This window comes from Dromaius novaehollandiae, chromosome 1, assembly GCF_036370855.1.
Source record: "Dromaius novaehollandiae isolate bDroNov1 chromosome 1, bDroNov1.hap1, whole genome shotgun sequence".
Lineage (NCBI taxonomy): Eukaryota > Metazoa > Chordata > Aves > Casuariiformes > Dromaiidae > Dromaius > Dromaius novaehollandiae.
The window spans coordinates 132,431,800-132,445,520 of NC_088098.1; the positions used below are offsets into that span (position 1 = coordinate 132,431,800).

The 13,721-nt window shown below is 54.3% G+C and overlaps 1 protein-coding gene across 3 annotated transcripts; it reads left to right on the forward strand.

Annotated features, from left to right (window-relative positions):
- Positions 1-7,471: 7,471 nt before the first annotated feature.
- Positions 7,472-11,888, forward strand: LOC135323851 (uncharacterized). 3 transcript variants are annotated; one of them, XM_064498781.1, is made up of 9 exons: positions 7,474-7,689; positions 9,100-9,171; positions 9,363-9,434; positions 9,527-9,565; positions 9,942-10,013; positions 10,479-10,550; positions 10,751-10,825; positions 11,165-11,312; positions 11,507-11,888. In XM_064498781.1, the coding sequence occupies exons 1-9, from the start codon at positions 7,590-7,592 to the stop codon at positions 11,862-11,864; spliced, it is 1,008 nt and encodes a 335-aa protein (XP_064354851.1). In that variant the 5' UTR covers positions 7,474-7,589; the 3' UTR covers positions 11,865-11,888. The 3 variants fall into 3 exon arrangements, with proteins under 3 accessions (XP_064354868.1, XP_064354851.1, XP_064354860.1); XM_064498790.1 differs by having other exon boundaries at positions 7,626-7,960; XM_064498798.1 differs by lacking the exon at positions 11,165-11,312 and having other exon boundaries at positions 7,472-7,689; positions 11,507-11,834.
- Positions 11,889-13,721: the final 1,833 nt, after the last annotated feature.

Here is a 13,721-nt window from a genome sequence, read left to right on the forward strand (position 1 = left end):
TTGATGGTTATCTTGACACTACCCTTCTGCAACAGAGAAACCCTCTTCTGTAGGTGAGCAGCAGAGACAGAAACACGAATGCCCCAGTCCCATCACACCCGCCCTCCAGCTTGGTCTCTGCAGCACCTGACTCAGGGCTTTCTCAGAACAGCCGCTCAAACTCCGCCTAAAACCATTTCAGTTCAACAGTCCTGTGTTATGCATCCGTACTGCTTGTCCGTGGGAAGTATGGTGCTGGAGTGAGACTCACCTGCTGGGTTACCCTCAGATTGCTGCCTTCCTATGGAGAATGTGAGAACAAGTCCTGCAACTTGCCCTTGTAAAGGCTCTGTAAAAGTCATTAACACGCCACGAATAGTCTCAGGTGCTGAGTGGACTGAGAGCTGCAATAGCAGAGGCTTTGTGTTTGGCTCGCTCTGGCGATGCTTGGCTTGTGTGAACATGGTGGTTTAGCCAGGGGCCTCCCTGGGCCCAGCGAGTCTCTTGCATCATGTGACGCTGCCGCTCTTCCTCCTTTAGTCTCTGTGTAGGGCCAAAGGGGTGTAAGTGCATCCCAAGAGGAAGAGGCGAGCAGGAGGAGGAAAGCATGTCAAGAACCCATCCTCTGCATGTGCACACAGCTGCCAATACTTGCTCACTTGTGCCAGCTGCCCCTCAGAATTGTTTTTTTCTTTTAAATGGCTGATGAGTAGGTGTAACTTCTGCGGCTTCATGTTTTGCTGCTCTGTTTAGTAGTCTGTAGGCAGTAGTCCTCAACAGGCAATGAGTTTAGTGACCATGTCGAGCTAGGTGTGTCTGAATGGAGGATGGATGAGCTACACATCCCGTCTCTGGAAAGCTGCTCGTTCACAGGACAGGAGAACTACTGCGAGACTGCTACGGGCAGCTGTTTAGTCACCCCACAGGAGACCAAGTGCTTGCTCCCCTGCCAGAGGGGGACAGTCTCTTCATTCAAGTGTCCGTCTTCTCCCCACAGGGGAAGCAATGCGCATGTTTTGGTGTAATCTGGTGAAAAAAAACACACTCCCAGTGCTTTGCATTTGTTTTCCTAGCCTGTCACAGTCCTTTTCACTCTCTTGCCCAACCAGCCCCCTCTCACTTTGCTCTACTCAAAGACGGTCAGCTTCTGTGCACGGAAGACCATTGCGCTAACCCCCAGCAGCCTCTGGTCTCACTTTAGCACTCCTCTAACTCATTGCTCAGAGCTGCACAGCCATCCTTTGCAGCACCTCCTTCCCCTCTCAGTCCCCACATCCACCAGGATTCAGTGGAGCACTCCCAGGGAGTTCACGGATAACCATTTGCGTGCCATGTCTCATCCACGCTCCCCCATTCGGATGAATGAAACCTTAATGACAGCCCGAGCTGGGAAACTACATTGATAATGGGAACGAGGGCAGCCCTTGAGGGAGGGCAACTCTCTGACAGCCCCTCTCACTCATCCAAGCCTGCCGTAAGCGCTGTGCATTACACCCAGACACAGAGGACCAAAACAGCCAAGGACTCGCACCGTTTTAGCCCACCATTTTTATTATTCTATTCGGAATATGCATCTGAAGTACAATATCCCTCTTGGTAACGAAAACACACACACTTGGAATGATCGCCTTGGGGAAAATCCCGGGAAATGCAGATATTTGAGGAACAGCCATAACCACCATCTGAGTTGCTCTGGCATCTAGGCTGAAATGAACTTTTCGAATTCATGGCATCAAATAACTGGGCAAGCTCTGTCGCAAAGTTCACCGGAAGGCGCCTGGAGCTGTTGTTGAAATTTTCATTTTCTAGGGTGAGCCCATCCTTTTCTCTGTCACTCCCTGGTTTTGCTCTGCCTTCCTCTGTGCTTGACTCCTCTCTGTTGGAGGCAGCGGCAGGGTTAGCTGGCATCGCTTCTCTGCAACAACGAAAATGGCTTTCAGGAAAGAGCACTCACTGCTAGGAAGGAAGAGTCCGCTTAAGAAAGCTAACAGCAGACGTCTCAACAGAGTCCTCTCAACAGCTCACCAGGCACTCCACCATACTATCACTACACATGCTTTGTTGCTAAAACACGGAAAATAGAAAGAATGTCGGAAAAGAACAACTCACTGTTTTCTCTTCCTCAGCCGGAAAGTAACTATGCAAGTCAGCACCACGGCAAACACTACGGAACCCGAGACTGCAGCGCTCAGGACCAAACGCTGCTTTTGTTGCGCTTTATGAGCTGCAGCCTGGGCATCTTTGTCACCAGCAAGGCCTGCAGGAAAGGAGACAATCCCATACATGCCTGGGTTCTGCAGGACTGATAATCTCACTGGGTGGCTGGGATTTCCAGGCAATTTTACATGCCGTGGTGTTGCTATCGCTGATTCTGGTCTCTTGGCAGCGGCGGACAAGAAAGCTCATTGACACTTCTCAGGGGCAAGAGCCCACTGGCCAGTGAAAGCCTGAACTAGCGCTACCCCTACCTGTGCCCCTGGGCTTCAGGGAGGGCATGTGTGCTGGGCACCTTGCATTCCCCAGGAGGGCAATAAAAGAGGGAAAAGGAGAAAATACTAATAGAAAAATCAAAAGGAAAGGAAGACAGATTACTTACCCCTGCGATCTCCCTGAGGCTCAAGCAGAGGCTTCAGCCCCTGAGAAGCTGGAGAAACACTGCCTTCAGGGACATCTGTCATGACACACAGAGGAGAAAAGGGTGAAATACCTGTGGCAATATACTTGTTTGCAAGGGAAGTGTAGTGAACTGACAGAGATCTTGTAACGACCTGGGACACGTGTAGGTCTAGGTTCTCACAGCTCTGGAGAACCCTTCCTGACCTTTAGGTAGGGACATGGCACCCTCAAAATAAACCAAGAGTCACAACTCACCTCTGGGATTCCCCAGAGACTCAAAATCAGAGTCCAGATGAGAAGATAAATCTCCACCACCTATGGCCACATCTGTAACCAAACACACGAGAACAGCTCCCATTACATATTTCCGTACACTTCTTCAGATTTGAATGGTAGTGAATGCAGGGGGAAAATATAATCCCACCAAGGAACTTGTCGGGCCCTTCCACTCCTGAGCATCTTGCAAACGCACACCGGGTGCGCGCATGGGCATCGTATGGGTGTAAATTTGACAATGCACAGAACTGCCAGGGGAAAGCACACCCTGCAGTTCACAGAAGCTGCAAACACAAACACCAACAAGCCTGCTGGCTTTGCCGTAGGCACTTGAAGAAGCACAAGGCTGGAGGAGCCAGGCAAAGCGCCCACCGCAGATCTCTGAAGCCCTCCCAAAGCCCACTCTGCTCTTTTGCAGGCATGAGCCTCGGCCAAGGACTGAAGCTACACGGCCCGTGAATACAACTCCGAAACCAAAGGCTCCTCCCAGGAAGTGAATACATCTCCACCACTTACTCCTGGCATGCCCCTGAGGCTCAGAAGTGGGATCCAGCTGGGAACCTAGAAGGCCACCGCCTGCAGGAACACCTGTAAGCAAACACAGACAAGACAAGTTTTCATTACGTCGTGCAACATGCTTCCGCGGAAGTGACGTGCCGGGAATGGGGGACACACGTGTAGTCTGAGAGTCTTCCAGCCACAATAGGGCCAGGGGTACTTGTTGGCTGGGACCTGGCGCCTCCCCAAAATCCTCCGTTGAGGCGCAACCCAGCAGCCCCCAAGCACCCCCAGGACAAACACACGGCCCCCCGCTGCTATGGAAAGCCAAATGGAAGTGAATGGAAGGGGGGGGCCATGATGGGACATATATGTAGGTCGCGAGTCTCAAAGCTGTGGAGGGGCAGAGAGGACCTTCTGCCTGGCACCTGGCAGCTCTCAAAGGAAAGAAATGCTCACAACTTACCCCTGGGACTCCCCTGCGGCTCTAAACCGCTTGGACCACCTGCAGAGGAAGTATGAAGCACAAGTTCACGGGAACAAAATAGCACAAGGAAAGTTCTTGTTCTTTCAGGGAAGTAAAAATTGACTACGTACCCCTGGGAAGACCTGGAGGCTCAGCAACAGCATCCAGCTGAGAAGCTGGATAAGCCCTCTGCAGGGAAACAGCTGTAATCAAAAACACAGGAGAAACACCTCCATTTGAGCTTGAGATATAGCTTTTCAAGTCAATGGCAGCACACGGAAGGGGAAAAAGGGATACACATATAGCTCTAGATACCTAAAGCTGACAAGGTACCTGGCTGATATTTTGTCCGTGACATGGAAGCTCTCAAAGAAGCTAAATATTCATGACTTACATGCACGACCATCTCGAGGTTCAAAATGGGGATCCAGCTGAGAAGCTGCATGCCCATCAATGTCGGCCACATCTGTAACCAGACACAGATTTGAATGGTAGCGAATGGCGGCGAGGAACATAGCATTACACCAAGGCCCTTGTCATGCCCTTCCACTCATGAGCATCTTGCAAACGCTCACCGGGTGCATGCACAGGCACCGTATGGGTACCAATCTAAGCAGGCACAGACCTGCTGCGGGAAAGCACGCCCTGGAGTTCACGCAAGCTGTAAACTCAACCCCAACAAGCCCGCTGGCTCTGCAGCAGGCTTTGGAAGCAGCACAAAGACTTTGCAAGGCAAAGCACCCCGGGGCACATCTCTCAAGGCCTCCCGAGTCCCACTCTGCTTTTCTCTGGCTCTGAGCATCAGCTGACGACTTACTCAGTTACACTCCATACCAGGAAAAGTTGGAAACGTAAAAGCTTCTTCTAGGAAGTGAATACACCTTGACTACTTACCCCGGGGATCCTCCCGAGGCTCAGGAAGAGGAAACAGCCAGAATGATGGATAACCATTGCCTACAGACAGAGCAGAAACCCGACACAGAGGTCGCAAGTTTTCCTTACAAGCTGCTACCAAGTTCTTCACAGAGCAGTTGTAATGACTGGAAGGGGGGGTCACGTCATGACACGGGACATATATGTAGGTCAATAGTCCCAAAGCTGTCCCAAAGTGGAGGGGCAGAGAGGACCTTTTGCCTGGCACCTGGCAGCTCTCAAAGGAAAAAAATGCTCACAACTTACCCCTGGGACTCCCCTGCGGCTGAAAAGCTCTTGGACGACCTGCAGAGGAAGTATGAAGTACAACTTCATGGGAACAAAATAGCACAAGGAAAGTTCTTGTTCTTTCAGGGAAGTAAAAATTGGCTATGTACCCCTGGGGAGACCCAGAGGCTCAGCAACAGGATGCAGCTGAGAAGCTGGATACCTGTCAACTTCAGCCACATCTGTAACCAAACACAGATGGGAACAGTTCTCATTATCTAATTCTATAGTCGTCTTCTGATTTGAAGGCTGGGGATATGATGATGAATGATAGGGAACATATAATTACACCATAGCACCTCTCTCTCCCTTCCAGTCATGCACATCATGCGCATCTTGAGCTGCTGGGGGAAAGGACGCCCCGGAGCTCACCCAAGCTGTAAACTCAACCCCATCATGCCAGCCCAGTTGGCAGCAGGCACTGGAAGCAGCACAGGCTCAGGGGGACTCGCCAACAGCGCTTTGCGAGCCAAGGCACCCAGCGCAGATCTTCCAAGCCTTTCTGAGTTGCACTCTGCTCTTTTTGGTGTCTGAACATTGGCCAAGCACTTGTTCAGTCAAATGTCACATGCAGAAGATATTGAAAACGAACGCTCATTCCACACATGCAGTTTGAGAGTCTCCCAGCTGCAGGAGGGCCAGCGGCACTCGCTGGCTGGGACCTGGCGCCTCTCAAGTCCTGCATCCAGGCGCCATACGACAGCCCCCAAGCACCCCCAGGACAAACACGCGGGCCCTCGGCACCTCCTTCCAGGGAGCTCTCTAACGCACAGCACTCTGCAAAGGGGGAACCCTCAGCACCGCAGGACACGAAGGATCGTTTACACTGCGCGGGCACAAGAGCTCCCCGGCCAGCGAAAGGCCAAAGCGGCGCCAGGAAAGGCATGCTTCTGGTCTTGCCAGGGAGGGGACGGTCCCCTGAGGACTCACCTCCAGCATCTTCCCAAGCCTTCGGTCCCGCATCCGGCCAAGCACCGGCATCGCCATCGCCGCCGGGCACCGCTGCAACCCCCCGCGGGGACGACAGCTCCCGTCACCCAGCGCCAGGTGCTGCTCCAGGCACAGCTCTCGCCCCCGGCGCCCCCCAGCGCACCCCCCTCCCCGCGGCCCCACGAGCCTCGCCGAGCCGCTCCCGGCCCCCGCCGCCGCCTCCCGCCGCCCCCGGCCGCCCCGGCCGCTCGCCGGCCGGCCCCGCGGCCCCCAGGCTGCCGCGCCGCGCCGTGCGGGGGCGGCGCTGCCTCCGTCGCCGCCCGCCCGCCCTACCTGGGCCCGGCGCTGCCCGCGGAGCAGCCCGGCTGTCCCGGGCACGCAGGGCCGCCAGGAGGCCGAGCAGCAGCAGCAGGCGACGCCCGGGGCCGGACGCCCCCCGCGCTCGCACCATGCTGCCCGTCGCCAGCAGCCGCCCCCCGCCGGCGCCCTCGAGCAACGCGCGCGCGGAGCGGCGTCTGCGGGGCGCGGCGCGGCACAACGCACCGCAGCGGAAAGCACCGCACCGCAGCGGAAAGCACCGCACCGCACTGCACCGCACTGCACTGCACCGCAGCGGAAAGCACCGCACCGCAGCGCAAAGCAGCGCACTGCCCCGCAGCACAACGCAACACCGCGCAGCACAACGCAGCACAATGCACCGCGGGGCCCCTCTGTGAGCTCAGGGGCGCCCTCCGCGCGCCTCCGCGGCGGCCCGCGCTCCCTCCGCGCGCCGGCGCCGGCGCCGGCGCCGCCCTGTGCGGGCAGCCCGGGCATGCTGGCGGCCGGGGGTGCTGCTGCCGCCCTCGAGGAGCCCCTCGGGGGCAGCCCGGCTCTCTGCCCACACGCTCGCGCCCCTGCGCTCGCCTCGCTGCTCGGCAGCTCCGCGCCAGCGCCTGCTCCGGCCTCGCTCGCTGCTCTCCTTCCCGCCCCCGCTGCCGCCGCTCTGCTCCAGCGCCAGCGCTAGCGCCAGCTGTGCACTTCCGGAGCTGGCCCAGGGGCAGCTGCTGACAGGCGGGGGGGCTCCAGTGCCAAGCCTGTGCCCCAGCTCTCCTCCCCCGTCCAGCTGGGATTCCGCCTCCCGCTTCCTTGCTGGCACCACTGCCTCTGTCCCCTTTGCTTTGGGACCAACATTTCAGGCCTCCTTGGGCCTTGGGACATCCTAGAACTGCTAAAGCCCTAAAGAAACGTTACATCAAAATGGTTTATTTCTAGCTGTGTGTTGCCAGTTTGGCAAAAGAGCTCATGTATCCCTAACTGACCTGTCCTCCATGTAATGCAAAAAATCCCGCCCACTGGTCAAAAAGCCCCATGCCCGGGTGAAGACCCCTGCCCTGAGCATGCGTAGTAGTAAAATGGTGTGTAAGCAGTCTTATAGTTGTCTGTAAATCACTACCCAATCAGTGTAAAAGGGAAAGTTGCAAACCTTGCAATGTGTTTGTATAAATGCTACTTGAAAAGGTGGGGGGGTGTGCTTGATTTGTGGGAAACCACCGAGCACCCAGGCTTGCGCAATGCTGAACTAAATAAGCCAGTGTCTCTCCCGAGTGTGTAATTATTGGCTTATTGCACAACAGGCAACGAATCCATGTTTTGGACAGCGCTCCTGGGGGCTTTGGGTGCTCTCTCTCAGCAAGGAGGAGGTGCTGACGCCCTCACGTATATCCTGGCCCCGGCGGCTGGACTCTGTGAGCATGGCTTGTGTGTCTTGCCAGCCTCCCCTCTTTATGTTGAAGAGGGTCACCAGGCCACCTGTGGATTTCAGGAGCTCCTGGATGCAGTGTGGCTGGAGGAAGAACTGTCGCCTGTGATTCTGGCGTGGCCAGCTGAGAAGATCGTAGTATCTCTGAGCATGTGTGCTGGCTCAGGCTTGACTTCTCTGCCATAGCTGCATGTCTGTGAGGAACTGTACCTCGGGAGGGAGGCACTTCTTTGTGGCATGGTTATGTTTAGCAAGATGTATGTAGGTGTTTAGAGTGAGGACCTTTTTGGCTGGTGGGAGTAGAGGCGTAAAGCGGAAATGCCAGTGTCCATGTTTAGTGTTGCTTGTATGAGTTTTGCTTGCACGAGTTTTGCAGAGCTTTGGTGTTACAGGAGCACAGCTACTAGAGGCTGCATTCTGGGTGTTTTCGCCCATGTGCCTCTTCAGAGAACTCCTCCAGCAGGAGCTCCTAGCCTAGCTTGAGAGCTTCTCTTCTCCATCCCTTGCTCATCTGCTCCTGATGGGAGCAGCAGATCTGAATCTCCCAGCTGTCAATTTTTACTTCCCTGAAAGAACAAGAACTTTCCTTGTAGTTGTAGTTTTGTTCATATGAAATTGTACTTCATACTTCCTCTCCAGGTCATCCAAGCGCTTTAGAGCCGTGGGGGGGGGAGGGTGGGAGGGTGGGAGGTTCCCATGGGTAAGTTGTGAGCATTTCTTTCCTTTGAGAGCTGCCAGGTGCCAGGCAAAAGGTCCTCTCTGCCCCTCCACTTTGGGACAGCTTTGGGACTCGCGACCTACATATAAATGTCCCATCATGGCCCCCCTTCCATTCACTAACATTGCTTTGTGAAGAAGTTGGTAGCATTTTGTAAGGAAAATTGGCACCTCTATGTTTCTGCTCTGCCTGTAAGCTATGGTAAGCTGTAAGCTTTTCCCTCTTCCCGAGCGTCGGGAGGATCCCTGGGGTAAGTGGTCAAGGTGTATTCACTTCCTAGAAGAAGCTTTTATGTTTCCAACTTTTCCTGGTATGGAGTGTAACTGAGTAAGTCGTCAGCTGATGCTCAGAGCCAGAGAAAAGCAGAGTGGGACTCGGGAGGCCTTGAGAGATGTGCCCCGGGGTGCTTTGCCTTGCAAAGTCTTTGTGCTGCTTCCAAAGCCTGCTGCAGAGCCAGCGGGCTTGTTGGGGTTGAGTTTACAGCTTGCGTGAACTCCAGGGCGTGCTTTCCCGCAGCAGGTCTGTGCCTGCTTAGATTGGTACCCATACGGTGCCTGTGCATGCACCCGGTGAGCGTTTGCAAGATGCTCGTGAGTGGAAGGGCATGACAAGGGCCTTGGTGTAATGCTATGTTCCTCGCCGCCATTCGCTACCATTCAAATCTGTGTCTGGTTACAGATGTGGCCGACATTGATGGGCATGCAGCTTCTCAGCTGGATCCCCATTTTGAACCTCGAGATGGTCGTGCATGTAAGTCATGAATATTTAGCTTCTTTGAGAGCTTCCATGTCACGGACAAAATATCAGCCAGGTACCTTGTCAGCTTTAGGTATCTAGAGCTATATGTGTGTCCCTTTTTCCCCTTCCGTGTGCTGCCATTGACTTGAAAAGCTATATCTCAAGCTCAAATGGAGGTGTTTCTCCTGTGTTTTTGATTACAGCTGTTTCCCTGCAGAGGGCTTATCCAGCTTCTCAGCTGGATGCTGTTGCTGAGCCTCCAGGTCTTCCCAGGGGTACGTAGTCAATTTTTACTTCCCTGAAAGAACAAGAACTTTCCTTGTGCTATTTTGTTCCCGTGAACTTGTGCTTCATACTTCCTCTGCAGGTGGTCCAAGCGGTTTAGAGCCGCAGGGGAGTCCCAGGGGTAAGTTGTGAGCATTTCTTTCCTTTGAGAGCTGCCAGGTGCCAGGCAGAAGGTCCTCTCTGCCCCTCCACAGCTTTGAGACTCACGACCTACATATATGTCCCATCATGGCCCCCCCCTTCCATTCACTTCCATTTGGCTTTCCATAGCAGCGGGGGGCCGTGTGTTTGTCCTGGGGGTGCTTGGGGGCTGCTGGGTTGCGCCTCAACGGAGGATTTTGGGGAGGCGCCAGGTCCCAGCCAACAAGTACCCCTGGCCCTATTGTGGCTGGAAGACTCTCAGACTACATGTGTGTCCCCCATTCCCGGCACGTCACTTCCGCGGAAGCATGTTGCACGACGTAATGAAAACTTGTCTTGTCTGTGTTTGCTTACAGGTGTTCCTGCAGGCGGTGGCCTTCTAGGTTCCCAGCTGGATCCCACTTCTGAGCCTCAGGGGCATGCCAGGAGTAAGTGGTGGAGATGTATTCACTTCCTGGGAGGAGCCTTTGGTTTCGGAGTTGTATTCACGGGCCGTGTAGCTTCAGTCCTTGGCCGAGGCTCATGCCTGCAAAAGAGCAGAGTGGGCTTTGGGAGGGCTTCAGAGATCTGCGGTGGGCGCTTTGCCTGGCTCCTCCAGCCTTGTGCTTCTTCAAGTGCCTACGGCAAAGCCAGCAGGCTTGTTGGTGTTTGTGTTTGCAGCTTCTGTGAACTGCAGGGTGTGCTTTCCCCTGGCAGTTCTGTGCATTGTCAAATTTACACCCATACGATGCCCATGCGCGCACCCGGTGTGCGTTTGCAAGATGCTCAGGAGTGGAAGGGCCCGACAAGTTCCTTGGTGGGATTATATTTTCCCCCTGCATTCACTACCATTCAAATCTGAAGAAGTGTACGGAAATATGTAATGGGAGCTGTTCTCGTGTGTTTGGTTACAGATGTGGCCATAGGTGGTGGAGATTTATCTTCTCATCTGGACTCTGATTTTGAGTCTCTGGGGAATCCCAGAGGTGAGTTGTGACTCTTGGTTTATTTTGAGGGTGCCATGTCCCTACCTAAAGGTCAGGAAGGGTTCTCCAGAGCTGTGAGAACCTAGACCTACACGTGTCCCAGGTCGTTACAAGATCTCTGTCAGTTCACTACACTTCCCTTGCAAACAAGTATATTGCCACAGGTATTTCACCCTTTTCTCCTCTGTGTGTCATGACAGATGTCCCTGAAGGCAGTGTTTCTCCAGCTTCTCAGGGGCTGAAGCCTCTGCTTGAGCCTCAGGGAGATCGCAGGGGTAAGTAATCTGTCTTCCTTTCCTTTTGATTTTTCTATTAGTATTTTCTCCTTTTCCCTCTTTTATTGCCCTCCTGGGGAATGCAAGGTGCCCAGCACACATGCCCTCCCTGAAGCCCAGGGGCACAGGTAGGGGTAGCGCTGGTTCAGGCTTTCACTGGCCAGTGGGCTCTTGCCCCTGAGAAGTGTCAATGAGCTTTCTTGTCCGCCGCTGCCAAGAGACCAGAATCAGCGATAGCAACACCACGGCATGTAAAATTGCCTGGAAATCCCAGCCACCCAGTGAGATTATCAGTCCTGCAGAACCCAGGCATGTATGGGATTGTCTCCTTTCCTGCAGGCCTTGCTGGTGACAAAGATGCCGAGGCTGCAGCTCATAAAGGCCGACGAAAGCAGCGTTTGGTCCTGAGCACTGCAGTCTCGGGCTCCATACTGTTTGCCGTAGTACTGACATGTGTAGTTACTTTCCGGCTGAGGAAGAGAAAACAGTGAGTTGTTCTTTTCCGACATTCTTTCTATTTTCCGTGTTTTAGCAACAAAGCATGTGTAGTGATAGTATGGTGGAGTGCCTGGTGAGCTGTTGAGAGGACTCTGTTGAGACGTCTGCTGTTAGCTTTCTTAAGCGGACTCTTCCTTCCTAGCAGTGAGTGCTCTTTCCTGAAAGCCATTTTCGTTGTTGCAGAGAAGCGATGCCAGCTAACCCTGCCGCTGCCTCCAACAGAGAGGAGTCAAGCACAGAGGAAGGCAGAGCAAAACCAGGGAGTGACAGAGAAAAGGATGGGCTCACCCTAGAAAATGAAAATTTCAACAACAGCTCCAGGCGCCTTCCGGTGAACTTTGCGACAGAGCTTGCCCAGTTATTTGATGCCATGAATTCGAAAAGTTCATTTCAGCCTAGATGCCAGAGCAACTCAGATGGTGGTTATGGCTGTTCCTCAAATATCTGCATTTCCCGGGATTTTCCCCAAGGCGATCATTCCAAGTGTGTGTGTTTTCGTTACCAAGAGGGATATTGTACTTCAGATGCATATTCCGAATAGAATAATAAAAATGGTGGGCTAAAACGGTGCGAGTCCTTGGCTGTTTTGGTCCTCTGTGTCTGGGTGTAATGCACAGCGCTTACGGCAGGCTTGGATGAGTGAGAGGGGCTGTCAGAGAGTTGCCCTCCCTCAAGGGCTGCCCTCGTTCCCATTATCAATGTAGTTTCCCAGCTCGGGCTGTCATTAAGGTTTCATTCATCCGAATGGGGGAGCGTGGATGAGACATGGCACGCAAATGGTTATCCGTGAACTCCCTGGGAGTGCTCCACTGAATCCTGGTGGATGTGGGGACTGAGAGGGGAAGGAGGTGCTGCAAAGGATGGCTGTGCAGCTCTGAGCAATGAGTTAGAGGAGTGCTAAAGTGAGACCAGAGGCTGCTGGGGGTTAGCGCAATGGTCTTCCGTGCACAGAAGCTGACCGTCTTTGAGTAGAGCAAAGTGAGAGGGGGCTGGTTGGGCAAGAGAGTGAAAAGGACTGTGACAGGAAGAATGGTACTGGCCTTAAAAATGGCACAAAGACCCACAGAAATGGCATTGCTCTCCTCCCAAACGTTCAAGCCATGAATAGCAGCGGTAAGGCCAAAAAGGGAATACAGCTGTATTTGGAGGAAAGCCCAGGCTCCTCTGTGCTCTCTTTCAAGGGGGCAAAAGTGGTCTCTTACCTTTCCCGAGGATGACAAGCAAACAGTTGCCACCTCAAAAAACATTTGTCACCCCTACTGCCAGCTTGCAGGAGAGGATAAGGAGTAAAGGCCCTCGTAGGATCCCATAGGAAGGCCATGGCAGGAAGGTGCAGCCCCAGCACCTGCAGTGTCGTGTGGGAAGCTCACGTGGCCCTGAGAAACCTGGTGAGGGAAGGGCGTAGGACAGGAAAGGCAAGCGGTGAGATTTGAGCATGTTTCTCAGGTGGCCCAGCAACCCTTTGCCTCTGGGATCAGAAGAAGCAGCTCCTCCTCCACCTTCCCTGCATGTTCATCAAGTGCTGCAGGATTTGCTCTGCACGCTGCACTAAGGGACAGGCATTCAAGCGGCAGCCTCTTCTCACGAGGCTCAGCCAAGTAAGGACTAGGGACACACCACTCCGGAGAGCGGCACTTCTCACAGGAAGATGTTCAGGCACTGGGTCTCAAAGCACAAGCCGCCCAAACCAAGGGAATCCTTCCCGTGCTGTTTGTGAGCTGGCAGGCAGAGGTGGTTGTGGTGGCTCCTCAGCACAAGGAGAGGCAAGGGGAGGAAGGAGCTCAGGGTTAGGACACTGCAGGAGGCCTCCAGAAACACATAAGCCAAAGCCTAATTCTGCCACAGGCTCCTGGAGAGGTGGAGGAAACTCCCACCTCCTCAGCGGCTGGTTGAGAAATGCCCCCGATGCCACCACTTCTAAAGCAGAGGCTTTAACACAGGAACAGCAGAGGATCTGCTGAGCGGGGCAGTGGGTGCTGCGAACCCGGTGTCTAGCCCGTATGCCTTTGGAGGGGGCGTCATTTGGGGCTAGCTCTCCTCTGGTCTCAGCACTGAGCACCCGGCAGCAGTCAGGACCCACCGGCCTGCAGCCCACCTTCCCCTTCAGCTCCAGCCAAGGGGCTGTGGGAGCTCTGCACAGGATGGAGCAAAGCTCAGCAGGTAGGGAGCGTGGGAAGACTCCCTTCAGCAGCTCGCTCCTGATCTCCGCTGAAACGCTCGTGTGGACGTATCCAAAGGGAGAGCACCCAGTGGCCTTCAGACATGACAGAGGCTGCCCAGGCAGGGACTGGCCAATAATTTAGAGGCCAGAAGCGGAGAAGCAGATCCGATGGTGCAAACGGCCTGACAGAAGTGCTGTGAAGTGCTGTGCGCATGCTGAGCAGGTGCTGAGTTGCCA

Bases quoted from the DNA above. Each gene is read 5' to 3' on its own strand.
- LOC135323851 (XM_064498781.1), top strand. From the start codon at position 7,590: ATGTTTTGGACAGCGCTCCTGGGGGCTTTGGGTGCTCTCTCTCAGCAA. The intron at 9,435-9,526 runs GTACGTAGTCAA...CTTCCTCTGCAG, and splicing joins GCCTCCAGGTCTTCCCAGGG to GTGGTCCAAGCGGTTTAGAG. The intron at 10,551-10,750 runs GTGAGTTGTGAC...GTGTCATGACAG, and splicing joins GTCTCTGGGGAATCCCAGAG to ATGTCCCTGAAGGCAGTGTT.